The 25149-nt window shown below is 39.5% G+C and overlaps 2 protein-coding genes across 4 annotated transcripts; both read right to left on the bottom strand.

The window, feature by feature from the left end:
* Positions 1-569: 569 nt before the first annotated feature.
* Positions 570-14853, bottom strand: hps5 (HPS5 biogenesis of lysosomal organelles complex 2 subunit 2). The gene is made up of 23 exons (XM_067589960.1): positions 14663-14853; positions 12144-12273; positions 11797-11907; positions 11570-11634; positions 11211-11403; positions 10880-11010; positions 10190-10408; positions 10037-10108; positions 9727-9815; positions 9244-9422; positions 7890-8048; positions 7303-7462; positions 5830-5947; positions 5254-5400; positions 4995-5063; positions 4303-4904; positions 3558-3678; positions 3319-3468; positions 3105-3224; positions 2790-2903; positions 2569-2675; positions 1518-1803; positions 570-1119 (listed from the first exon to the last, which is right to left on the bottom strand). The coding sequence occupies exons 2-23, from the start codon at positions 12249-12251 to the stop codon at positions 1059-1061; spliced, it is 3381 nt and encodes a 1126-aa protein (XP_067446061.1). The 5' UTR covers positions 12252-12273; positions 14663-14853; the 3' UTR covers positions 570-1058.
* An 804-nt stretch (positions 14854-15657) lies between these two features.
* On the bottom strand, positions 15658-25149 carry gtf2h1 (general transcription factor IIH, polypeptide 1). Of its 3 annotated transcripts, none has more exons than XM_067590001.1 (15): positions 24964-25149; positions 23438-23606; positions 23155-23347; positions 21643-21808; positions 21391-21484; positions 20883-21032; positions 20673-20752; positions 20424-20557; positions 20249-20336; positions 20061-20149; positions 19154-19271; positions 17577-17670; positions 17195-17310; positions 16501-16593; positions 15658-16417 (listed from the first exon to the last, which is right to left on the bottom strand). In XM_067590001.1, exons 2-15 carry the CDS (start codon positions 23589-23591, stop codon positions 16331-16333), a joined length of 1656 nt encoding a protein of 551 aa, XP_067446102.1. In that variant the 5' UTR covers positions 23592-23606; positions 24964-25149; the 3' UTR covers positions 15658-16330. The 3 variants fall into 3 exon arrangements, with proteins under 3 accessions (XP_067446102.1, XP_067446103.1, XP_067446104.1); XM_067590002.1 differs by having other exon boundaries at positions 24959-25149; XM_067590003.1 differs by lacking the exon at positions 24964-25149 and adding an exon at positions 24664-24884.

The following is a 25149-nucleotide window of genomic DNA, read 5'->3' on the forward strand; positions in this document are numbered from 1 at the left end:
GTCTTTAAAAGTCAAATGTGAAGCACAAGGACTTCCATCTGCCCGCTTCTTCCCTTTGATGCTCCAGGTGTGTGATACCATCGCATGAGTCATCAGTCCCATTTCATTACGTTGTTATTAGTATTATCTCTGCTGACCCACATTATGCATCATCTACTTTATGTGCAGGGAGAAGAGTTGAAAACATGAAATGTTTGGCTTATCTCTTAACTTCTAACATGAGCAAATAAAACCAAAACTGTCTGCATAGTGGTATTATTGTTGTAATTTGGATGAAGTGACTCTGTTGAAGTGTCAAATTAAGAGTCAAAGTTTAACATATTGGATTGTTTGATACTTTTGATGTACAGAAATAAACAAAGGCAAATAAAGAGACAGTTCCTTGATTATTCTGCACTACATGTTGGTTATAACCACTCTTGTGTTTGTATTCTGCTCTTTTTCAAACTGCTCTTGATGTGGATGTATGAGGAGAAAAACAGTTTCATTTAAATAAAACTCCATTATCGCACAGATTAAAACCTTTTGTTCCATAAAACAAATAAAAAAACAATGGAAGAAACATGATGTTTCATACAGACAGTTTTTATTCACATAATATTACCTAGTTAGAACATTTCACTATAATTGTTGACAGTTCATTTTCTTGTAACAACAGGATAATCTACTTTTTCGTTTGGCCTCAGAGTCATCAGATATTTGCTTATCTGTACATGCGAAAAAGCATTTAACTCAAATCATGAAAATATCAGTAATGCAAAAAACCCCTGTACATTCACCTGAATACTGATAAAATTAAAGTATATGGAATGAAGAGGAAAATACTGAAAAATATTTGTGCAAAAAAAACAAAACAGTTAGCAATTAGAAGTTAAATAGATAATACTGTTTTCAATGGGAGGATAAGTACCTTCATGAGAACTGGCAAGCTTTTACAAATATCACAGTGTATAAATTAAGCCACAGCTTCAAAAGCAGTTAGTGGGGAGACTTACATCAAGTGTTAGTTATCTCATTTAGCTGATAGGAGCTTCTGTCTACACGGCGCTGATCTGCATTTAGGCGTGCTGAGACCACAGGAACCGATCGCAGCGCTCAAGCATCGTCTGAATCGTTGCCCTAGAATAGAAAATGGAAGAAACACAACTGTAACACCTACGAGATAAAGTCCATTGAACTGTTACACTGATGACAATCAAAAACAGTTCCTCAGCTGTTATTCCAGACTTTATTTACACATTTTAGTTCAATATCTAGTTATTATAAAAGACTTTTCAGACCACTAATATAACTGTCATGTTCCCCAAACCACCAAGAGACCTCTCAAACAATTCATTCTGCTCTCTCTGCTCAAATTTAACAAAATCAATGGATTAAAATGTTTTTTCTTCCCCAATGCTGCTTGCAAAATCACATAACGCCAGAAAACACTCCAACACAAAAAAGTGCTGGAACTGCTTCCTTTTCTTATGAGCTAATTAAACTTTGATAGCTTGGTAACTGACACTCTGACTCACCTCTGCCTCTTCTCTGTGACTCGCAGCAGCTCACAGACCAGTTTGGAGTGGGGTGAAAGGACCAGCTGCACTCCACACTCCTCCAAGATGGCCAACGCCCGGTCTGGCCCGGCCATCCGAGCCAGCAGCAGGGTCAGGTTCTCAGGGCTGACCTTCCCGCCACAGTCTGCTGAGCCATTAGACAGGCTGCTACCATTCACACCTGTGGCCTGCTCTGAGACGCTGCTGCACCGCTGAGACAGCTGGATCAGGAGCTTCCACTCATCCAAAGTCTGCGGCTCAACACCTGGAAAATGACAGAAAGCAAACCTGTGTGTTTAAACTCTAAGAAAAAAAAGTGAATCATTAATTACTTGGACGTTTCTTGATTTATAACTTCACGTAAGTACTGAAAACTATTGTTGGGATCAAGACGTGTCAAGAACTTAACTGAAAGAGAACTTCTGAAAGCTTGTAATCTGTTACTTAAAAACATTTCTTTACAGGATCAAAAGTGCTGTTTATTTTCAGGTTCTGTCTGCACTGTCTACATACATGTTTACAGAATTATTGAGCTGTAATGTTGCAACTGTTGCACCAGAGCTGTGTCCAAGTTCAGGCGCTGGATCTTTTGTTGCAAAGGCCAGACTGAATCTGCATCCAAAGTCAAACATTTCCAAATTCCAAATTTCACCCTACAAAGTCGCCCTCAAATGGCCAACAAAGTGTAAATATCAGCAGTAAACTCAGGTAAGCACCATGCTATATGCTTATCACCAGCATACTCTAATTTCAAATCCCTTTTGTACTGCAACAAAGACAAAGAAGAATCACCACAGTTCATTTTTTCCCAGAAAGAGTGAATCCACTTTGGTTTATTTGTGTTGTCTGATTTGGCTGGTGAGCTAATCATTGTGTTATGAAGAAGGTGCAGTGAGTAGTTGATGTAAACATGCTCCACTACTTATGTATCATGTGTATATGCACCTGATTTCCTGGTATAGGACATGGTTTTCGGTATGTATCTCACTAACCCTTGACATTGTAACCAACATTCGTCTCTGTCAATTACCATCAGGCTCCTCCAGCAGGGTGATGTCATCCAGCTGACAGATAGTGGAGAAGGCTTCTGTGCGGCGCTGCAGCTCACGGCAGAGATACAGATAGCCTGTCCAGTACCTACAAACACACATATTATACAAAAGCTGACATGTGTCCCTTTCTACCAAAAACTGCCATCAACAGCAAAAAAAATATGACTTGTCTTGTGTAGACAAAAAAAATTGGAAGTACCCGTGACTGCGGCACATTTCTGACATCTTCTGCTTGGAGGACAGATCTGCGGGGAGACGTATCAGCAGAGACAGGAGGCGTCCATAACCCCAACTGAAACAATGAGAGTGCCACCTGCAACGGGAGTCACATTTAGTCACAGTTACAGTTCTTATACTTTACTTTCACTTCAAGATTTTACATTGTTGTGGCCTGAATATAATCCAGAGATAAAATGGTAGCATCTTAGTTACCATCCGTCCAGCAGATGTGTTTTTTAGTTAAAACAAAGAAAAAGTTATTTTGCAATTTTTTTCTCACGCAACAGTAGCAGACCTGGGCAGTCCGTCAGGGGTTAGGGTATCACAACGCTGAGGAGCATCATGGGTAAGTGCGAGCTCAAGCCAATCCTGTCGCAGTGATTCTGGTTCGAGAAGGGACTGCAGAAACGGCAACCTGGAGGAAGAAATGAATGTAAGATTCAGCAAGAAAGTGAGATCAATGTCTTTTTTTTTTTTCCTTTGACAAAAAGATCAAACAGAAGATGTACCTGTGCCCCTCAGTTCGTGACTGGACCAGATTATCCAGGTATGCCAGGAAGTGGCTTTGTTGAGCCATAGCCATTACGTCAGCAGGAGTTATCGTGGGGTAGAACTGAGAAAACGAGCGTACAGCCGCCTCCCCGTGCTTCTCATACAGCCTACATGTTAACATAGTGTAATTACTTCCCAAGGTCCATCACAACTTAAATATGTGTTGATGGTGTAAGAGAGAAACATGGGTACTGACCTGTGTAAGTGAGCAAGGAGATGAGGGGCACTCCAGGGCTGCAGCTCTCTCAGACTGCGTAGTGATCTCAGTAAATCCCCTCTCTGAATAACCTCCACCACCTTACTGGACTGAGTCAGATCTGTGGGGAAGTATCAGAAATGTAAATGTAGATACAAATACAGTTTGTTGTCCGTAGGCTCGACTACTCCAACACTGAACTGAGCAAAATCTATTTATCAGTATGCAGGCTTAAAACTTTCTCATTTGTTTTGGTTCTGTTATATTCTATGTGATTATTGGCTAAAGCTATTTAGATGGTTTTCTACAGTGAAAGATTTAACCAGATCTTGGTTGGCAATCTTTGGCTTTTTTGTATACGGTAAACCCATTAGATTCTGCATGTTTTTAATAAATGGTCAAATAAGATGCTTTTTATCATTCCAATGGAACAACTACATTGATTTAATTCTGAAACACAGCACAGTCTTTCCTTGACTATTTAGTGGAAACTAAGAGTCATTTCACATTCATCTTTTGTTTATTATTCTGCAAAAATTTATAATAATTTCCATTTCACATGGGGTTAAGCACACTGTGTATATTTATTCCTTTTTAAATGTGTATGTTTCCCTTTTTTATTTCTCTAAAATGTGTTCTTTCTTGATTTGTAAAATCTGAACATAAAATCTGGGGGGAAAAAAGGAAAAGATTAAACCAGAGAGTAAACCAGTATGATCAAGTGATTTAAGAAGAAGCTTCTGACCTAGCATGGCCTCAGTGAAGGAGCTCTTCACCGCCGGCTGCTCCTGGTAACAGAGCAGACACATTCTTCTTATGCGCTCCGCATCCAGCAGGAAGAAGTAGCGGCGCAGGAAGGTTGTGCAGCCCAAAGCTCGCTCATCTGCCTGGTTTCTGAAACAGCTCAGCTCTGTGTATAGTGTAGCCAGCTGTGTGAGATTAGCCAGGAGATCTGATGGTACAGGTTTGGGGGGAACCACTCGTACAGGCTCTGGAGAACTCCCATTTACAGCGGCGGGCTCTTTCTCATTGTAATCTGCAGTCAGCTGACTCTCACACTGGCTCTCTTTTTCTCCGAGCTCTGGAGGCTTTTCTGTATTTTCCTCTGTAGCGCTCTCTGTGGATTCTCTTGATGAGCAAGAAGACTCCTCTGGCTGCTCTGAGAAGGTGTTAACATAATCCCTCTCCCATCTCTGTTCTCCAGGTACATCCGTGTTTGAATCACTCACAGCAGCTGACCCGAGCTCTGCAGGTCCGAGAATTCGCTCCAGCACCGGCAGCCACTCCAGCAGAGTTTCTCCCAGGCAGACTGGATCCAGTAGCACCATGGGATCTTGGATCTGGGAGCTGGTGTTGGAAAAATGTAACATTTGAATAACAGAGTACACTTTGGTTTCCACATAAAAACTGGAAAAAAAAGGTAGTAGCTGTACTTACACGGCCCTTTCCGTCGCTGATCGGAGCTCCAGCATGTCGGCCTCTGTGTTGGGCATTTCATCATAAACCCTGTGACGACAATGATCATTCACTGGTTTGATCTGATTAATTTTCAATGGTCTACTCATGACAAAGGTTCAAGGTATTAGTTCAAATTTGGTTGAAAATCACAGAGAATAAGTAATTCTTTATTTCAGCACACAATCAGTTCTCAGTAAAAACTGTTCTAACATGGTTTTAGTCCACGTTCTGTACTCACTCATTTTCAACTTCCTCTGAGAACGGAGCAGAAGCGGCTGACATTTCAGCTTGTCCACCCTCTCTGAAGTCAGGCCGTTGCCAGAGCTCAGAGTTCATCTGGAGGGTGTTGATCTTCTCTGTTGTCTTCTTAACAAAACTGGAAACGCTGAGAAAAAGAAAACTGAATTAAAATAACCATTCTCCAATAAGATTACACTTACATGGATTTACAATCCAACAGTGAGAAAGGCAAACAGAACTACAAACAGTGAACCTTTTCATGTGGCAAATGACTGAGTGTGATGCTTGGAAATAAAACATGCTGCATGTGCCTACACAGATGAACAATGTGAATTTAAAAAAAAAAAAAAAAGATGCGTGACTTGGGTGGAAAGGGGAAGTAAGCTGTCAAAAAGCACAGCTGCATTTGAATAATAGGTTATTGTAGGAGTTTCGGTCCTCATAACAAAAAAAAGAAATGATACAAACCCCGAACATTTTCATAAGTGTTCAAATATAACACACAGGCAGCTGTGACACACTCCTCTATTTAAAGCTGTGAGCCTGTTTGTGCTTAGTTTCTCTGGATGTTCACCTGTCTTTGACGGCCTGCAGTGCGATGCGGGGGGGTTTGGTGCGGAATGAGAGGGGGAGGTGGAACGGCAGGCCTTGCTCAGATCGCTCAGCCTCCATACGCTCAGTGCTCTGTGGATCTGAATAAAGATTGGGGCAAGAGCCAGAGGAAACACACAGATGGATGGAGTACCAGAGGGGCATGATGAGAGGGAGAAGACAAAATGCAAGCAGATGGAGCAAAGGTGCCAGACAACACTACAGAGAGCGTAAATTAAATGCTGCACAATACAGAAATAAAAAAAAAAAACAGAACCAAAATGGTGATATGTGTGTATGATACAATGGAACAGACAAGAAACTTGATATTAATAACGTGGCATTTATAAAGCATGTCAACCGTCAGGGTGATCATTCAGCTCTCACAGCAAATCCAACGGAGCAGCACAGCAACATTTTTGATTAAATGATTTTTTAGTTTTTTTAAATTTTCAAATAAAATCATTTTCAGGTTTACAGGTACATATGATCAATACGACAAAGAGTCAAAGAGTCAAATTATTATCAGTCACACGTTTATATTGATAAATCTTTCAGCAGCTAGCGATGTCCTCAATTCCAAATATCTTATCTGTCAGTTTTTTTTTTTGTTTAATCAGTTGGTGACATAAAACTGAAAATAATTCACTCTCTTTTCACATTGAAATCAGAGAAGGAGGAAAAGGAGTTTGTTCTTCCTACACACACAGAGCAGAGAGAGAGACAGTGAAGAAATAAACAAGAAAGAATATGTGTGAGTGGGTTATTTGTTTATATCCTTCCAGTTTGCTGTAGTTATCATTTTCGCATCAGCAAGGCCAATTTGTTTTTGATTTACTCTGCTGATACTTTTCCAGTTTGTTTTGACTGTGAGTGAATGAAAACTCGCTGATGTCTGAGTCTGTTCTTGTACAGCCGGACGCTGCATCACTCCGCACCACTGGTACGTATAAATTTACATCCCAGGGAATCTTACACTGTTTCTTTATCTTTATTTGCACCAGAGTGTGCAGATTACACAAAAAGGAGAGGTAAATAAGACGTTTTTAAGAATAATAAAGATAGCACAAAACAGCTGTTATTTGATTATTATTGTTACCACAATGTGAATTAGTTTATATAAAAATATCAGAACAAGGCTTTAATTAATCTGCTGCCATTCTTTATGTGCAATTATCTCAATAGATTAATATATGAATACTACAACATAAATATTACAGTGATCCTCCTAGTAAGGTTAACTGTTCATCTCCATCTGCTTTTCATTATATTGTTACTAATAATTATTTGTATTAATAGAAATGATTCTATTAACTTTTGAAAACTCACTTCATGTTGTCTTTTTTAATATCAGACAAAACGAATGTCACTTTTATAGAAAGCATTTGTTTATAGTTAATATCCTTTCACCGTTCAGCCAGGCAGCTGATGCTCGAGAGCAAAATCCGCCTCTTACCATGATCCACCTGATCGTCATCCTGCACAAAACTGAACTCCTTGAGCCGCTCCTCCTCTGACATGGACTGATTGATGAGGGAGCTTGTCTCTTCATCTGACTGGCTTCCTCTGCGGCTGATCACACGATAGATTCCACAGTCCAGGACGTTGAAGCTCTCCTGGATGATGAAAATAATGATATCAGTATACTGTTTAAAGAAGCTGTGAGCTTCTGTTAAATTAGCCTAATATAAACAACCCTCTGCTTTTGTGTCAAAACTTGGAGAGGAAGTAATCTAACCATGATGTATTTGTTTGATGTGGAATTATTCTGCACACCATGTAGCTTCCTGGACCTCATGACAAGTCAGAGAAACAAGTGAAAGAAGTTAAAGATAATGTTAGCTTACACAAGTTTAATTCTGCTTATCGCTTCCTTTTTTAAGCTTTTTTTTGTGTGTGACACTTTTGACTTCATTTTGGCAGTGAACAGTAGAAAAGTGACATGAAATGATGGGAAGGATGACATGTAATAAACAGCTACTTAATGAAATGCCCCAGTTCCTTGAATGTTCTCCACAGAAGGTTCAAGTTATTTTAACTTACATGTGAGGAGATGCTGCTTCTGCGGCTGCTGGAGGCAGAGTCCAGAGGCTCTAGCTTACTGATTACTTCCTCCAGTTGGCCAATCATCTCCAGCTGTGTGCTGGAACTGAGCTGAGACCTGAGGTGTTCAAGGCGGTCGATGGGGATTGATTTCCTGGCCTGCATAAAACAAGAACGATGAACGAGGCTTTTATTTATGATTTATCAACACTCAACTCACTACAACACAAGTAAGAAAAAATACGTGTGCTGAGATGATGATGAGAAATCTGGTTCGGATTTTTAAGATATTTTATTGACATCAAAATTTAACCTGTTGCATGTAAATGTTTGGTTTCACCATCTGCCCAAACTCAGACTTACAGGATTCTAGTGCATTTTGATACTTTTTTACTTTTTCTAATGTGGCCTGTAAAGCCTGGTTATTTAAAGGATAAGTTCACAGTTTTTTAAGTCTGCCATAAAACAATAATCAGGTGCTCATACACAGATAATCCATCACTATCTGTGTATTAAAAGTATATTTCTATCTAAGTCAATAGCAGGAAGCAACTCTAGCACCTGTCTGTTTTCATTTCTTTTTAGGTTTAGGCCCTGAGACACCTGTGATTTTTAATGGTAACACAGGAGGTCAAATATTCATTGATCAGCTTAAGCCGGGCTCAGACTACAGGAATTTAAAATCCTAATCAGTTTTGAAATCAGGTTGCATCACACACATAAGGCGAAACTTTGCAGATGTTCTTCTCTCTAATCTGATCATATGGGGAATCAGATGTAAACAAAATACTTTGCAGTGAGAAAAAACAAAAGCAGAAGGCTAAATGAGTCTGGATGAAAAAATGGTTGGGGGGAACACGGTCAACACAATCGTCTGTTCTTTAGCGCAAACTGGAGGTGAGATTTAATATCTGTCAACAGTAGCACGCTAGCTAACGTCAGCCTCAATGGCTAGAGTGTTTACTGTTGCTTGGCAACACCGTCAGCTCTCTCTCATTGGCTATTGTGGTCCTGCTTGGTAAATATTGACGTAATCATCCAGATTTTAAATCCTAAATATCAAACAAGTTTGAATTTATCGGGGTGGCCCCCATGAGTCTGCAAGCAGTTCTGGAGGTTTAAGATTGGATCTGTAAACCCCTCACATACCAGATAATCTGGGCAGAGCATCGGTTCAGACCAAGGTCCCAGACCAGATGTCTCTGCCGATTGTCTGGAGGGATGAATCGAGGATAAATTGGCCCAAAAACCCCTATAATCTGAGCCCGGCTTCAGACAAGATTCAACAGATTTGGTTCAACTTTGCACATGGACATAAACAGTTACTGTAGCAAGGCGGTAGCAGCCATCTTACCCGTCCGGTGGTGATAGCGTGCTGGAACATACAGCAGACGGCAGCAGCCAGAGGCCAGGACTCCCTACGCAGCAGGCGCTCAACACAACGCTCTGCAGATAACAGGGAGAGGTGGGACAGACGCCCGCTGCCATGGAGACAGAAGAGCTCACTGCGGTAGACTGCGATGTCAACCAAATCTACAAAACCAGAAAACAGGTTTGGTTCAATTCCCAGTAAATCAAACAGGAGGATGACTATGGGCCTAATGATCTCAGTAGCACTTTTGTCAACATATTTATGGTGTGTGTGTGTGTGTGTGTGTGTGCGTGTGTGTGTGTGTGTGTGTGTGTGTGTGTGTGTGTGTGTGTGTGTGTGTGTGCGTGTGTGTGCGCGTGTGTGTGTGTGTGTGTGTGTGTGTGTGTGTTTATGGACAAAATGTTTGATCGCTCAGTTACTAAAAAGGATCACTGGTGTTTTTTGGGGAAAAAGTATCAAATGCACCTTTGACTTCTGTCCACAGTAGAACTTGGCCATTATGAGGTGTGAAGATATAAATGGCTGAGTCTGTCCAGGTCAGCAGGTTTTGGTCTCTACACATATAAAGTGTACAGTTAGTTAAGTTACAGGGTCATCTGCATTTCTTTTCGTTTTTTTAAAGAATGATGTCAAGTTGTTTTTACTAATATCTGATATAATTAATATTTTTAGCCTGCTTTCAATAATGTACAAAATTGATCAAAATCATAAAAATATGTGATTGCCAAGCCTAAGAACTCAGATGATAAAATATATTAAAAATATGTAATATTACCCAAAATAAAGCAGTTTAGGGAAGGCGACTGACTGGGGGCTCTTCTGCCCTGAATGGTAATGTGGCTCATTTCTGCAGGTAACAGATGAACAAAAGACAAATTAGAAATTTGACTTTTACAGTGAATGACTTAAAAGCAGGAAAATACGGTACCTGTAAGTGATGAGTGGTAAAGGAGGACAGGCAAGCTGCTGTTTGAACTGATGGGTGCTCAGAACCTCGCCGTTAAAACTGGCTTCCCATATTCGAGACCCCGGTCGGGCACAGTACAGCAGAGGGGGCTGACCCACTAATAATCCCCTGTTCTGAGGGAAAAAACAAGCTCCGTACTCCCCGTCACGCTCCTTATTTCCAACACGCCAGAACTTCTCCCTGAAGGCAGGAAAAAAAACAACACTGCTGAGAGACGGCCAACATGGAGGAAGGAGATTCTCCAGAGAGAGTAAAATAAACACATTCAAACTTTTTTTAAACAAAAAGTTAAGAAATAAAAATGAATACATGTAACATGCATTATGACTGTTTATCCTGTGCAGGTTCACGAGGAAAATCACGCAAAAACTGTCTTATATAAAAAGAGAAATTAGTTGTAGCTTGTAAACTATCACAGAAACTTGGTTCAGTACAAACTAAATGCAAAGAACAATCTTTCAAATATTGATGAATAGTAATCCTTTATGAATCACCACAAAACTAGCATGTCTAACATAGAAATATGGATTTAACATCTTGCTTAAAGACACTTGAGCAGGGAAGATATTTGCCGATACAGAGGCATTAAGGTGGGCCCTGTTCCTAATGGCAGACACTCAAGAGGTGCAAGACAGACATACTGGCACTCACCTGTCTGTGTCACAGAGGTAGCAACGGCTCAGAGAAGACACCAACAGTCGACTGTCTTGGTACCCGAGCTGAACCACTCTGGAGTCTACAGTGGTGATGGTCTGAACAGGAAAGATGACGAATGCTGACCCCTAGACACAAAAAAAAAGAATATAGAAAAAAATGAATTGCATGAATTGCAAGCATATATCTTGCAAGCTTAAAGGAATTTTTTGCATTCCCCTTTTGATTGCTGTTGCCAAGACACATGACATGGATGTCACGCAACCACTATATATGCACAAGCCACATTTGATGTTATCGAGGAACATCAATAGTGCTGGTTCAATACCTTTCCCAGCTTGGAGGATCCTGCACGGAGACAGGACACCTTGCCTCCAGAGTCCCCGACAAAAACTCTGAGCGCGCTGGTGTCCCAGCAGAGTGCAGTAATGGCATGACCCCTGTGCTCCCAAGACACACTGACTCTCTCTGGACGACCCCGCCGCTCCAGTTGCAGCTCCCACACCACCACCAGACCCTGACTGGACCGGAGACAAACACCAACAGCCGCCATTGTGAATAATACAAGTAACACAGAGATAATGTATGAGAGAAGAAGAGCAGGCTTGCATTGATTGACATGGGGTAAACTTTGTTTTAAGGCAGATGAGTGTGAAACATTTCTATACTTCATGGATAGACTCTAACCTTGTTGCAATAGCGATAAAGTCTTCATCATGAGGGCAACATGACACCTGAGTGATAGCTCCCTCCTGAAAGAGATCCAATGTTTGGCGATGTGAATTTAAGAGAAACTGACTTTGCACAAATGTGACACAGACATTCATTCATTTTTATGTGTAGCTGTATCATTTAACAGCAGAGCAACAGTCAAAGCAGTATTTCTGCACATAAGGTACTCAGTCACTTATTACCTTGTGAGTGAGGATAAGCCTTTGTTTCCAGCCCTCCCTCTGAATTAGGTGCAACGCTCCTGTTGATGTTCCCAATGCGAGCCACTTCCTTGACACTGCCAAACAAGTACACTGTAACACAACAGATTCAAAAACAGGGTAAGCATGACATGATAACATGTAATTAGATACTGAATTTATATGTAGCAAGAAAAATGTACACAAGGTGCATGCCTGATAAATTATATAGTTAGTGTAACTGGGTAATTTTTCACTCTGTAGTACTTTAAATAATATCTAAAAACCACTGTAAATTTTCTATGTGTGATTTAATTATAAGACTCCAGACATGTGGTGGTGAAACCTACCTTGAGCCTGCCGGAGTCTAAACGGAGAGCGGAGAGAAGTGGATCGAGGCAGTCAAGCTCTGCCAGTACATGACTGTGGTTCTCTGGCACAACTGGTATCAGAGGCATCTTGACTGGGGATCCTCTACAACTGAGAGAGTATGAGACAGACAGTTAAGTATGAAGAAAACGTGAGGGACTTCAAGAGTCACTACTCTGCTTCCTCACATACCATGGCCCTCCATGCTGTGTGGCATCATATGACTTTCAGTAGTGTACTCACCCTCCCAAATTGACCAGTCATGACTCCACTTTTTAGACTGCCTTCAAGCTGGCTAGCCCCCTCTCCCTAATGTCAAATGTCTCTCTCCAGGAGCTGTCAGTTAACATTTTGCAAGGAAGACTCTAATGTTCACTCTGACAGGACAAGAAGACACAATTTAGCTGAAAAGTTAGGACAAAATACTGTAATTTGGTTTTGATTTACTTGTTGTAGTTTTGAGTGAACGTCTATGGAAGCAGAGGCAAAACTAAAGCTGTGGATCATCAGGATAATCAGATTGTGTACACAAAAACATTTACAGTTTGCACGCTAGATAAATGTTCTCAAATAAAATGTCAAAACATAAATTCTCCTCAATATTTAAGTGGTTGCCACAAGTATCTCAGTAAGAGGTGAGAAGTAGCAGTCCACTCTGACTTTTGTCTCTATTTGTTAGCACTCTACTGTGACTGGGATGTATTTGAGGTTGACGATGGACTCAGATTGTGCATTACCATGGTTGAGGGACCTGAAGTGAAAAAGTGCAATTGGCACCCAATAACTGCCATATAGAGGGGCCCTCATACACAAAACAAGGCTTCTAGACTAAATAATAATGCAGGGGCACTCATAAAGCCCCTGTCTTTGCGACTGATATTGTCATTGAATGTTGCTTACATTACTACAAACCAACTGACATGTCGAACCTGAGGGGCCCTGGGGCAGCTGATCATTTCCAGCCTCGGACTTCAGACTGACACTGATTGTTTGATATAAAAGTATATGTTGTGCCAAACTACTCATTTCTCTAAAGACAGTGTGGTTTTAATGCCTGTGTTTGTGGTGCTTTTCAATGATTTTCACAGATTTTTGGTCAGGATGTGAGTCTTGTGCCTTTGATCAGTGGTGAAAGAAGAATTCAGATGGTTTACTCAAGTAAAAGCAGTAATACCACACTGAACATGCTCTGTTACAAGTTGAAGTCCTGCATTGATAAGGTATCAATCGCAAATTCAGGATCAACAGTAAGTGCTCAAAGCAGAAAAAATGGCCATGTCAGTGTTACCATTTTATTTGATTAAATTATCATTACTACATACATTAAATATGTCAATAGCATTTTACTGTTGTAGTTAGTCGAGGTGGAGCTCATTTTAAAAACTGTATACCTTATAGTTTAAAGCAATGCACCTCATTGTATAAGTTCACCATGTGTTCTGTAGGTAAAATCTGAATTTGTAGAGTCACCAGAGTGGTCAAGTAAACATAGTGAAATAAATTGTGTACAACATTTCACCCTGAATTTTGGTGGAATAGAAATATTAGAGCTGGAAAGATTAGTCAAGAAAATTATTCAGCAACTATTTTGATAATGGATTAACTGTTTCAAGTAATTTTTCAAGAAAATAATGCTAAAATTCTCTAGTTTCTGCTTCTTAAATGTGAATATTTGCTGGTTTCTTTAGTCTTCTATGACAGTAAACTGAGTGTCTTGTGAACTGCTGGTCGGGACAAAACAAGACATTTGAGGTCGCATCTTGGGCTTTGGGAAACGGCGATCAACATTCTTTCACTATTTCTGATATTCTATAGACCAAACGATTAATAATCGATTAATCGAAAAAATAGTTGTAGATGAATCCGTTGCAGCCTTAAGAAATATCACGTGTCATGAGATGGAAACACCCAAGGAAAGTCCCAGTAAATTAACTAAGTTACCTTAAAGTCTGTACTTTAGTAAATAAAGTAACGTTACAGTAACGTCAGAGTTTATTAACCGTTAACTTTACGTTCAGACGTTGACTTAGAAAAAGTTAACTGTCAACAAACCTTTAAACTTCAAGCTTTCAAGCTCCGTCGTTCAAACTTCTGTTTTGTTTTTAGTCATTGTCCTTCTTAAATCAGTCAGTAGGTTTACTGGACGACTCGTTTTAGTGTTTGTTGTCGATAAAATGGAGGTTTATCGATAAATTATCTGCGCTTTCGCACTTTAAAGGGGCGAGTCAATCGGCCGATTCAATCTGCATCACGAGACCCTGCTGCTGACACTGATGCTAACATGTCAGTATTAACGCTAATGTGCTGCTAAAAACGTACAAAACAAAAATAAATGTGAGCAGGGCTGAAATGTGTAAAATACGTCTGACGGTTTAACGACATTTCGATAAATCTGTGCCAACTCGAACCACTGTATTGGAAATAACAAGTTAGCAAACATGCTAGCTTCCACAGCGCTGTTGCCATTCACTCGCTGTTTTCTCAGTTAAAACTCACTCACCGGATGATTGGGTTGACACTCAAGCGTTGCCGCCTACAAATCCACACCAAACCGCTGTCTTACATCCCTGGTTTTATTCGCTTTTTATATTTTGGAGAAAGTCAGCGGTCACCCACGGTATGCAGCCGACCTGTCAGAGCTTCACTCAGCTGATGTGAGGACACTTCCTGAAAGGCAACGCGTCGGTTTGCCCATAGAGCATGCCGCGCCGTCATATCAATAAAAACATCTCCGTGTACAATCGTCATATTATTAAAAACATCTCCGTGTAGTATCCTCAGCTTAATAAGACCAACCGACACCTACAGCCATACCAGCTGTAGTTTATAAGTCACCAGGTCACAAAAACAAAACAATCTTTCTTGTAATGGCGAAGATGAATAACAGCATTTACAGCATAAACAACTTGAGGTGCATGGATTTAAAGGATAGGTTTAGCCAGGTGCCCATATGAACACTTAAATAGGTTTTTACTCGCTGTAATTCATACTGGCTACTAAAAGACCCCCTTCAAATGTGCTTTTTAATGTAAGTGATGGGGGGGGGGGCAAAATCCACAGTATGTCCACAGTCATTTTGTGCAAAAATGCATTTGAGAGTGCATCTGAGTTAGTTATATCAAGTGGATATCTGCCACATTAGCAATCTTTTTAGCATCAAATTCCCTCTTCGTGTTTCCCAGGTGAGCTGGGAAACAAAAAGAGGGACTTTGGCACTAAAAAGACATCTACTATCTACTCAAGATATCTACTTGATTTGACTCATTTGAAGTTTCATATTAGCTTCAGGTAAACTTTTAAATTCATTTTTACACAATGTGGATTTTGTCCCCCATCACTTACATTTAAAGTGCATTATGAAAGGATCTTCTAATGGTCAGTATGAACAGGAGGAATGATTATGGCAAGAAAAAACAATTTCAATGTTCATTTGGGCACCTGACTGTTGTTTTAAGACTGCATTGAAAAACTGAATCCTTAATGAAGTGTTGCAGGTTCATGAACAACAGCTTTATGCCTCACTTTAATTCAGAATAACATTTTTGTCTTCAGTGCAGACAGAAGGTGCAGACATTACAAACCAGTGACAGTGTGATTTGAGTCACACACACACACTAATGCACTCGAGTGTCAAATGTCTTTACAGTATTGCTATATTCACTTCCTCTTTCGCTTCAGATTTTCAGGAACCTTGTTCCATAAATCGAGCCGGTGCTCAGAGGAGCTCCTTGTATGTCCAAGCTTTCTTTCAATGCTCTGAGCACTGATGAAACATGTTGCCAGTCCTCTGCTTGCATCTCACACCTCAGCCTGTTATCCTGAGAGCCTTTCTGATTTCAATCTAAAGTTTGGTCATATTAAACCATAGTAGAAGTCCCAGTTAACCATTACCGGCACCAATCTCTCAACCATTGAAAAAAAAAAAACAACACAAACAAAAGAGAAAGAAACTAATTACAGTTATTCATGACTGAGATGTAGTTAGTCTCTGTTGGACATTTGGGGATGTAGCAGCGTCCATCTATATCCTCATCATAAGCCCCTGTGAACCTTGTCCCATCAGGCTGTAATCTGTGGTCTCTTCACAGCAGTCTGGAGGGCCTCCACAGGCCATTTGTCCGTATACTTTAATGTCTTCCTTGTCCTCTCTTCGACAAACCGTCAGACTTCAGGTTTTCCTCATCATCCGTCGGGTTTGCCAGATGTGGAACTTGCTATAGGCCGTCTGCAGCATCTCCTCCAAGTGCCCTGTAAGCTAAGAGGATGTCCAATAGATTTAATTCAAGAATCACCTGGTATATAAGCTTTTGTGTATTTATTAAATCATTAGAGACTTACATTTGTACTTAAGTACTGACGTTGAATCTTCTCCTGAAAGGGACAAAGCTTGGTCATCTGAAATCTCTCGAGGTTTGACTTCATTTTCATCACCTATATGAAAAGTACGTAATGATGAAACATTTTTGAAGATTAACCCATTAGGAAAAACTGAAAAAAAGTTTCCTACTATTTATAAGGTGAGACTACCTGTGATGGTGGTGGTAGTGATGGAAATTATACTATAAAACTATAAACTGACACAAACTGAGCGAAAAGGATGTAGTTCACAGCAGATATAGTTAGAATTTTTTTATAACACAGATCAATAGAGAGAAAAATGCTAATGTCCACATGAAAACAAATATCTTATAAAAGAATCTATGGCTATAAAACACAAAATGTTGTGATTAGTGTTGAAAAAGCTTAGTTAATTTTGAGTGTAATTCAGCTTTGAAAAACAATAAAACATGAGAAAGTCCAAGGGGGGATTGTATGCTGATTATTATGTATAAAATATAGAAACCTGTGAGCAAGTGTGGTTTATATTTTTTAAAAATCACATAGAAATGCTAATTGTTGTATGTATTATTAGACAATTATTAGACCTGCCAATTTATTTATTTTTTGCCAAAAACATGGGTGTCAAGACAGAGAATAACTTACTATGTGACTAATAATTTGACCTTGGTTACATAAACTGAATATTAGTCACCTTCTCCTCCAGAAATGGTGTGTTTACAGGAAAACAGGACCAGAAATGTCTCAATAGCTCTCCAGCAGCTGCATAAAGGTGCTTCAACTCTCCTTGAACTTCAGTAGGTACCATTTCTGGAAAAAAACAACAAAGAATGAAAAGGCAAATGATTTAATAAAAAAAAAAAGAAAAATCTTTTTGGGGAGGGACATGTTGACATTTTTCAAGATAACATTCATGTTGAGATCAATGATTTAGTGGAAAATACAGAAAACATTGAGGAGATTTTGTGGGAGCAAGCTGAATGTGCTGCTCAGAGGCTTTACAGCAACCTCAGACGCTACAGATGCGCTTCAGGCAACAGTTTTACAGTAATTCAGCAATTTCAGAACACACGTACGATTTATGGCTTGTTGCTGCGCTCCTGCCTGCATGAGGACGCCACCTGGAGAAAGCGCTGCGATGGCAGAAGTTGCTGCTGTGCTGGACAACACCTGCAAAGAGTGAGAGAAAGACTGTGGTGAAACTAAAGGCACCGTTCATGGTTTAAACCTGATACACATTTCTGACTTTTGGGGGAAACTGAAACTCTGGATTATTTCAAAATAACTTTATTATTATTATTATTATTAATAAATTTTGTAATATTTTCAAGACTGGAATAAGAATCAGCATCTTAATCTAAATCTTCTGACCAGGGAACGTACTGTTTGTGACAATGGTGATTCTATGCTGACTTATGTGATTACAGTCATTTTGACAATACAAGGCCCAATCAGAATTATGTCAGCAAGTTGTGAGTAAACATTTACTGATAAATAAACAGTATTTAGATTTACTTCAGTCAGAGAACAACTTAGAACGTAACTTTCAGTATGTGGCACATAAAGTGGGAGAAGGAGCTGAAAATGGTGCAGGTTGGAGGTACCAACAACATACAGGTGGGCTCACATCTTTGCACAAGTCTACTGTGGCACCAAACGGCTTCTCAAGGGACAGTTTCTGCTCTTTTTGTTGTCTTGTGTTAGAGGAGCCAGGCATGTTTGAGGATACATATATATCGCTGACTCGTCTCCAAAGTTCCCAAAAAACAACAATGCTGCCTCAGGGCGACTACCTGCCTGCTCCACCTTGCCTCTGAAAACCCGGAGGTATGTGACTGGAATGAACATGTTCCCTGATCTTAATCTGAGAATGTGTTGTTATTGATACTATTTTTAAAATGGTATTTTAAAATGAAAATGATCTCCGTCCACAAGAGCAGTGTTTCAGAAATAATCTCCATCAATACTAACACACCAGGAAACGGATGTCACATGACCGCTGGACACGGGAATTGTCACAAATTGGTCGAATAATGGCTTGCCTCCTGTGCGATACCTGTAATTTGTTATCCATGTTGAATTAACCACTGGTAGTCAAGGCTGATGTCGTTTGTGTTCTTGCAGAAAAGGGTCATGTGATGATGTGGGGTGTAACGAATCAGGGAAGGACACATCGTCACTGATAAGATACAGGCAGGAGACAAACGTGGATGTCTGCGTCACTGTTTTCTAAAGTGTCTGTTTCCGCCCGTCCAGGCTAAAACGCAGTTCCCAGTTTTCAAACTAAAACAAGGAGGAGCAGCGTTTTCACAAATCTCCATTTTAGGGGTTTGAAAACGCCGGAGTAGTGTGGACGCTTAGGTGTAAACAGGGGAAAAGTTATGCTTCCTCTTGGATGAAACTACTAAGATGATCATTAATCTTTGTCCCAAAGTCAACGATTGACTGTTGAATCACAACAAAACCTGTGTGCTCTCGACACTCAGGTGAAGACAGCAACCGAGCTATTAACTATTCAACATTTGGTGAAAATGTGAATGCAGAGCGACTTAGAAACACCAGGTAAAGAATCTGCTGACAGTGATTTTCACACTTCCCTTCAACCAAAACAAAACATTATAAAATTACAGAAATAGAATGTATATGATCGAACCTGAGTAAGGTTGGGTTTGTAATTAGCCATCTCATGCCGGATGTAGTTGACAGAGTTGATGATATCCTGGCTAGTTGTATACTGTTGGGACTGAAGTGGCACTGGACCATGAGCATACCTTAAATAAGAAGGAGGATAAAGAGAAAATTATATTAGAAAATTTCATCGGGATAGGAAGAATCAACTGAACTATGAATACATCGATTTAAAATGGAAGAATTTATTCCTGGATGGTTTTAAAAAGATAAGCCTGTATTATCAGCATTAAACATGATGGGAGGCTGCCAAATGTAAGAGCATAGTGTCCCCTCTATCTGAGACTCCATACATTCACTCTATATGCCAAAGTTAAATTTTGGTGTTAGGTTATGGCCACTGCCAGGATCATTTACACAGAGAGAGTAATGAATCTGAACATTAAAATGAAATATAAAATCTATTAATTAACAGTTCAAGGTGAGCACTCTGTCCAGAGGATGTGAGACTAACAACAGATGAGCTTCTTCCCAAATTTTACACAGTTGAAATCTGGATAAAAAGTTATAAAGGCTTTACACACCTTGAACAGACACAGCTTGCTGATTAATTGTTAAGTCTATCAGTTGATGGTTGTTTATTGACTGCTTAAAGCCAATTATAAAATAAAAATACAAAATATTTGGTGATTTTAGATTCTGAAATGTCTATAGATCTATAGGCCAATCTTGGTTTCATTTATTACAATTTGAATATTTTGAGTTTTGTGACTTGGTTGAAATAAGCCATTTCAAAACATCAAGCATTACTATTATTAGTAGTGTCATTAATCACTGATGAAAATACTCATTAGTTGCAGCCCTTCTCTTAGCTTTCATTTGGAGTAAAACATGCAAAGTCAAGAAGATATAAACATGTGGACAGACTGTACCTGTCAGACTTCTTGAGGTTTAACGCAACTGTTTTTGGTCCGTTTTCCCTTTGCAGGTCTTCATATTCTATGGCTTCCTGTAATTTAACCTAAAAAAAACATTGCCAACAGAAAAAAAAAGTGACTAAGTCTGTTAAAGACTAACAGTTGTATTTTGAAAAAGCTTTAAAACTACAGAACCATCGTACCTTCTTCACAGGAGGCTGAAAGAAGTCAGAATCCCTTGAGTTTCCATCTGTACTGCTTGTCTCACTGGCTTGATCAGTTGGTGTTTCCCTTTAAAAACATGATGCAGATGAAGTTAAAGATAAAGCATACTGAGCAGGTTATTGTGTTTTTTGCCTACAGAAGTAATTTCTTTACCCTTTGCGTGAGCCTGCTGCCAGCACCATGGCACTGTGATGGTTGAACCGCTTTATAATGGCCGAGTTGCTGCTCTCTTTCACCGTCCTGTTCGAATTAGATGTTGAGGATGGTGGTGTGCAAACTCCATAGCCCTGTGTCACAGAAAATACTAAGTTCTGAGGCTTGAAGGATGCCGTGGGAAAAAGAAAGCTACACAAGTAAATGATTATTGAAGTGGCTGCGACTGATCATCTCATTAAATCCCACCTCATCCAAAGTTTTATCCTCTAATGACAGGAGATCGACCAAAGGATTCTTCACTCCTTGAACCACCATAGACTTTAAGCCTGCATGAGACAGATTTCAAGCATTTACATATGAAAACAGACTTGTGGCTGAAATAATACATACACTGACTTTAAAATCCTTCCATTTGTATGTGAGATTTGCCCCCAAAATAAGCTTTACAAATCCTACCCTTTTCATCCTGCTTGGCACACTCTGAGAAGATATCCTGTGTTCCTGTGTTGATGCGGTCTCTGTGAAAATAATGGGACTGGAAAAAGCGGGTCCAGAACTCCTTCTCCGTCAGGTTATGAGGCACATTTTCACTATACTTCTGCTTCACTGCAAGAACAACAAAGGTTGACATAAATATACAGTACCAGTCAAAAGTTTGGACACACTTTCTCATCCAAGAGAATGGGAAGGTGTGTCCGAACTGGTACTGTACTCTATCAAATTTTTATTATATCTGATCAGCAACACCTATTGCACATTTAAAAGTCATTCATTGGGGTGGACACTCATGCAGGTTTTTATTCCAACAAATTCCTCTCTGGAACACAGTGTGTTAATCGGTAAAATCGCTCTTGTTTTTGTTGCTCTAAATGAAAATCTGAATATTCTCGACAGCCAGTACTTTGTCCTGGTCAATCAACAGTTGTAAGTGATGTAACTTAAAAGTGGAGATGTAGTCATTTACCTGCAGGGTATGTTCTGAAGATAGATTCAATAATATCAGCTGTCAGATTATATCTCAAGCCATTGCAGCCATCTGTCTGAGGTCTAATGTCTGCCTGTAAAGCACAAAAATGACACCTGTTAACGCTCACCTGTATGTTGTTAATGCTAATAAAGTTAATGTAAATTTCCAGTGCTTCAATCAATTATTAAATTTAACATGATCTTATTTTCTAAATATAAGGTCTAACTGTCACAGGTTTGAACTACTCACCAGAAATGCTCCAGATATACCGACTTCCTGTTTGTTGTTGTATAGTGCGGGGTCTGTGTTGTTTAAGCCTCCTAACCGGTTGGCCCAAAACTCCTCAGCACTGATCACTTGGCTTACCACTAGATCTTTATATAACTGGAAAAGCACTGGATCCTCTTGGAGCATCCTACAGAAACAAATAAAATTTAAATATTTTATAGATGACTACTGTCGCTTTCAGTCAACATTTAAACCCAAGAAAGTTCTTAATCAATTAACTGTCTAAATGATGACATGATGACTGACATAAACAATTAATTTCACAGAAAATTGTATCAATATTAAGATATTATCATAACTATCTAAACCTAAAGCAGTCAAATACAAGAACCTTGCAATAAATTCTAACTTCATGAAGGTTATAATGTTCCGTTTTTATTGACACCGTTTCAGAAAGGCGTTGGTTCAACTTTATAGTCATTTTGGAGACTGTAGTTTATGGTCCAGTGAAGTGTGCTATAAAGGAGAGGTGTTGCTTGTATTTTGTCCATCCCATTCATACCAACAATGGTGGAGAAACACTTCTCAGGACTTTGAGTTGAGATTATTGCATTACTCATCCTGTTCCCAACATTATGTTTACGAATGGTAAACAATAAAATGACAGAAATGAGCTGTAAATCAAGCAGCAGCCAACATAGTCCTGAACACAGTCACTACTTCAAAGGTTGGCGTATGTCTGTATATTTTTTTTTTCGATGCAAAGACCAAAACCAACTTAACTTTCCAACTTTTCTCTCAGCTCAGCACTCGGCCTCAAGCCCATTAATTTCTACTGACAACGTAAATCTTTAAAACTAGAACACATAAATATAGTTTTAATTTTTAATTTTTTAAACTGTCTTCATAATTTCAAAGTTGTTACTAGTAAACACTATCCATACAGCATTAAACAGCGTTTTTGTTGTGTACTATTTTCAACAGTGATCTTGGTGTGATAGATAGACAATTATTTTCAAATATTGCAATGATTATTTTGCTTATCAATTAATCTGTCAGTTATTTTTTCAAATAATTAATCAATCATTTGGTCTATAAAATGTCATAAAATAATGAGTCAAAGGTGACGTCTTCAGATGTCTTGTTTTGTCTGACCAACAGTCCAAAAGACATTCAGTTTACTATCATGTATGACAAAAGAAGCTGAAACAAGCACATTTTTGGCATTTGTGCTTAAAATATGACTCAAACAATGAATCGTTGCAGCTCAACAACAAACAAAAAACCACAATGCCCATTTTCATGGTAATGAAGGAACATGTCACTGGGTGCAAACGTGTGGCTCACTGATTTGTTTTAAATAGGAGGTCAACAGAAGAACACCATGTATCAGGCTCTGATTACTTGTTCTTAGGATCAGTTCATTGATGGTTTTGGTTTTTTTGTGTGATTTGTTGATAAAAAGTCGAAAACAGAATATCACCAGACTTATCCTTCGAAGGCAACCTTGGGAAAACAGGTTCATAGTGTCACCTGTTTTTCTCCTCCAGTTCTTTGTTAGCTTTCTTCTTGAACTTGGGCAGTAGCTGCTGCAGCAATTCCTTGGTGGCCTCACGGTCTTTGAGTGCAGTGCTCTCATTAGAGAAGTGGAATGTGGTACTCTCGCCGGTGTGAAGGACCAGCTGGAGCTGAATTTTTGCTTTACCATCTGGGCTGATTTTCTGACCTACACAGAACAGAAATAACACATTATCACACATCGTCATCGCATTATTACCTTAGCGCTACTTGTAACTTGAGGGCAAAGAATACTCACAGCGAATATCTGCATATAGGTGGCTGACAGTGAAGCGGTCTTTGCCTTCTGGACCCCAGGCTATGCGTTCAGCCATCAGATAAAGTGTGCCATCCTGCTTCCTCTGGCGAACCTTTTTCACCACCAGAAGCACCTCCTCTGATAGTGATGCCATGACTAGGACAGGTAACTGAGAAAGCAGAGAAACTGTCAATGGCTATTATGATTAATAAACATGTTTTGCATTAGAGATGTGCTGGTTTTTACTAAGTACATTGCGGTGAATTCTGACGATATCAATACCGCCAACCATTTCCATTGCCGTGATTATTGTTGTTTTCAGAGGACACTGTAAACACATAGCAGCTCTCCTGCGTTCTTTAGCAGTTTTATTTTGTTCAGCCACAAGGAGGAAGCTTTCTACCGGTCAAACAGAGGCAGAATAACCAAAGCATAGAGAAACAGGCTCCTGTCTATTGAGCTCTTGCTACTCTGGCCAGGACTTTCTATATTAACATCAACCAACTGAAGTGTGGCAAACTTCAGAGAGAGAGAGCTACATTTGACCTGACTAACAAACTCCCCGCGTCAAGATCATACACATCATGTTCTTCCTCACAGGTCAGCTTCAGCTCTGCTGCTGTTAGCAGTGATGTGGAGAAGTTGTGTAAAGCTGAAGTCTGCACTAACGGCCTGTAAAGGCCCATTATAACTTATTCTGTTTTGTGTGTGTTTACTAATTTCTCTGCCTTTAAAAAATGAACATAGCTGTTAACATCCAGCAGATAACACTTACTATAAAGTTCTTGCACTCCAGAAATCAATTGATTAATTTCATCAGGAAAAATATCAAGAATTTTCAAAAATATGAATGGGTGCGTAAAATCTAAGAGGCACTGAGCTGCATTTAAAGTGATTTCCAGTCAACTGTCTGAAACTTTGAACCGCTTACTTTTGTTTACAGCGTTGAAACTGTTTTTGATGTTATTTATAATGCAGACCAATCATGATGTGAAGTAATTTAACTATGTTTTAGCGCCATTTTTACAATTTCAGGAAACTTTGATGATTATCGTAATATTTTTTACCTAAGATAATCGTAACATGAGATTTTGATATCACCGGCACATCCTTATTCTGCACAATATGGATAAAATCTGACAGATACAAGAGTAAACAGGATATTAGAAGTAAATGTGTGACACAACATAAACATATATCCAATGTGACGACCACCTAGTTGTTACCTGAACATCGGTTACGGAGTTAACATCAGCGACGTGAACGGAAGCAATAAAGCGAGTCAATGTGGAGTAAAATATGAAGCGATGTGTGAAAGAAGCACGAATACTTTCAACTGACGGCACTGATAAATAAATGCTCTGCTTCTTACAGAGTCTTTATCATGTACTTGGTAATGTCATCTAAATACAAAACAAGCCCCAGTCGAGCTGTTGTAGGTTTATCACATCAACTTGGCTAACCAGCGTTACGTTAGCTAGAAGAGAGAAAGACGGAGGGAGAAGTCGGCAGTAAACTTACTTTACCTCAAAGTTTATCGATACTGCGACCAATACTTCGCTTTCCTTCAACACATAATCTCAAAATGTATGTATTCTGACTTCTAAAATACACAGAATGAGTTATCTGAAACTAAATTTTGACTAACTGTAAGCACCGCGACTTGAGCGCCGACATGACTGCCAAGCTCTGTGTTACACTACAAACGTTCC

This window comes from Thunnus thynnus, chromosome 5, assembly GCF_963924715.1.
Source record: "Thunnus thynnus chromosome 5, fThuThy2.1, whole genome shotgun sequence".
Lineage (NCBI taxonomy): Eukaryota > Metazoa > Chordata > Actinopteri > Scombriformes > Scombridae > Thunnus > Thunnus thynnus.

Bases quoted from the DNA above. Each gene is read 5' to 3' on its own strand.
- hps5 (XM_067589960.1), bottom strand. From the start codon at position 12,251: ATGCCTCTGATACCAGTTGTGCCAGAGAACCACAGTCATGTACTGGCA. The intron at 10,109-10,189 runs GTACCGTATTTT...TGTTACCTGCAG, and splicing joins TTACCACTCATCACTTACAG to AAATGAGCCACATTACCATT. The intron at 2,904-3,104 runs GTCTGCTACTGT...CTCCCGTTGCAG, and splicing joins ACCCCTGACGGACTGCCCAG to GTGGCACTCTCATTGTTTCA.
- gtf2h1 (XM_067590001.1), bottom strand. From the start codon at position 23,591: ATGGCATCACTATCAGAGGAGGTGCTTCTGGTGGTGAAAAAGGTTCGC. The intron at 21,809-23,154 runs GTGACACTATGA...TTGTTTCTGTAG, and splicing joins GAACTGGAGGAGAAAAACAG to GATGCTCCAAGAGGATCCAG. The intron at 20,337-20,423 runs GTAAAGAAATTA...ATGTTTTTAAAG, and splicing joins GCAGCAGGCTCACGCAAAGG to GGAAACACCAACTGATCAAG.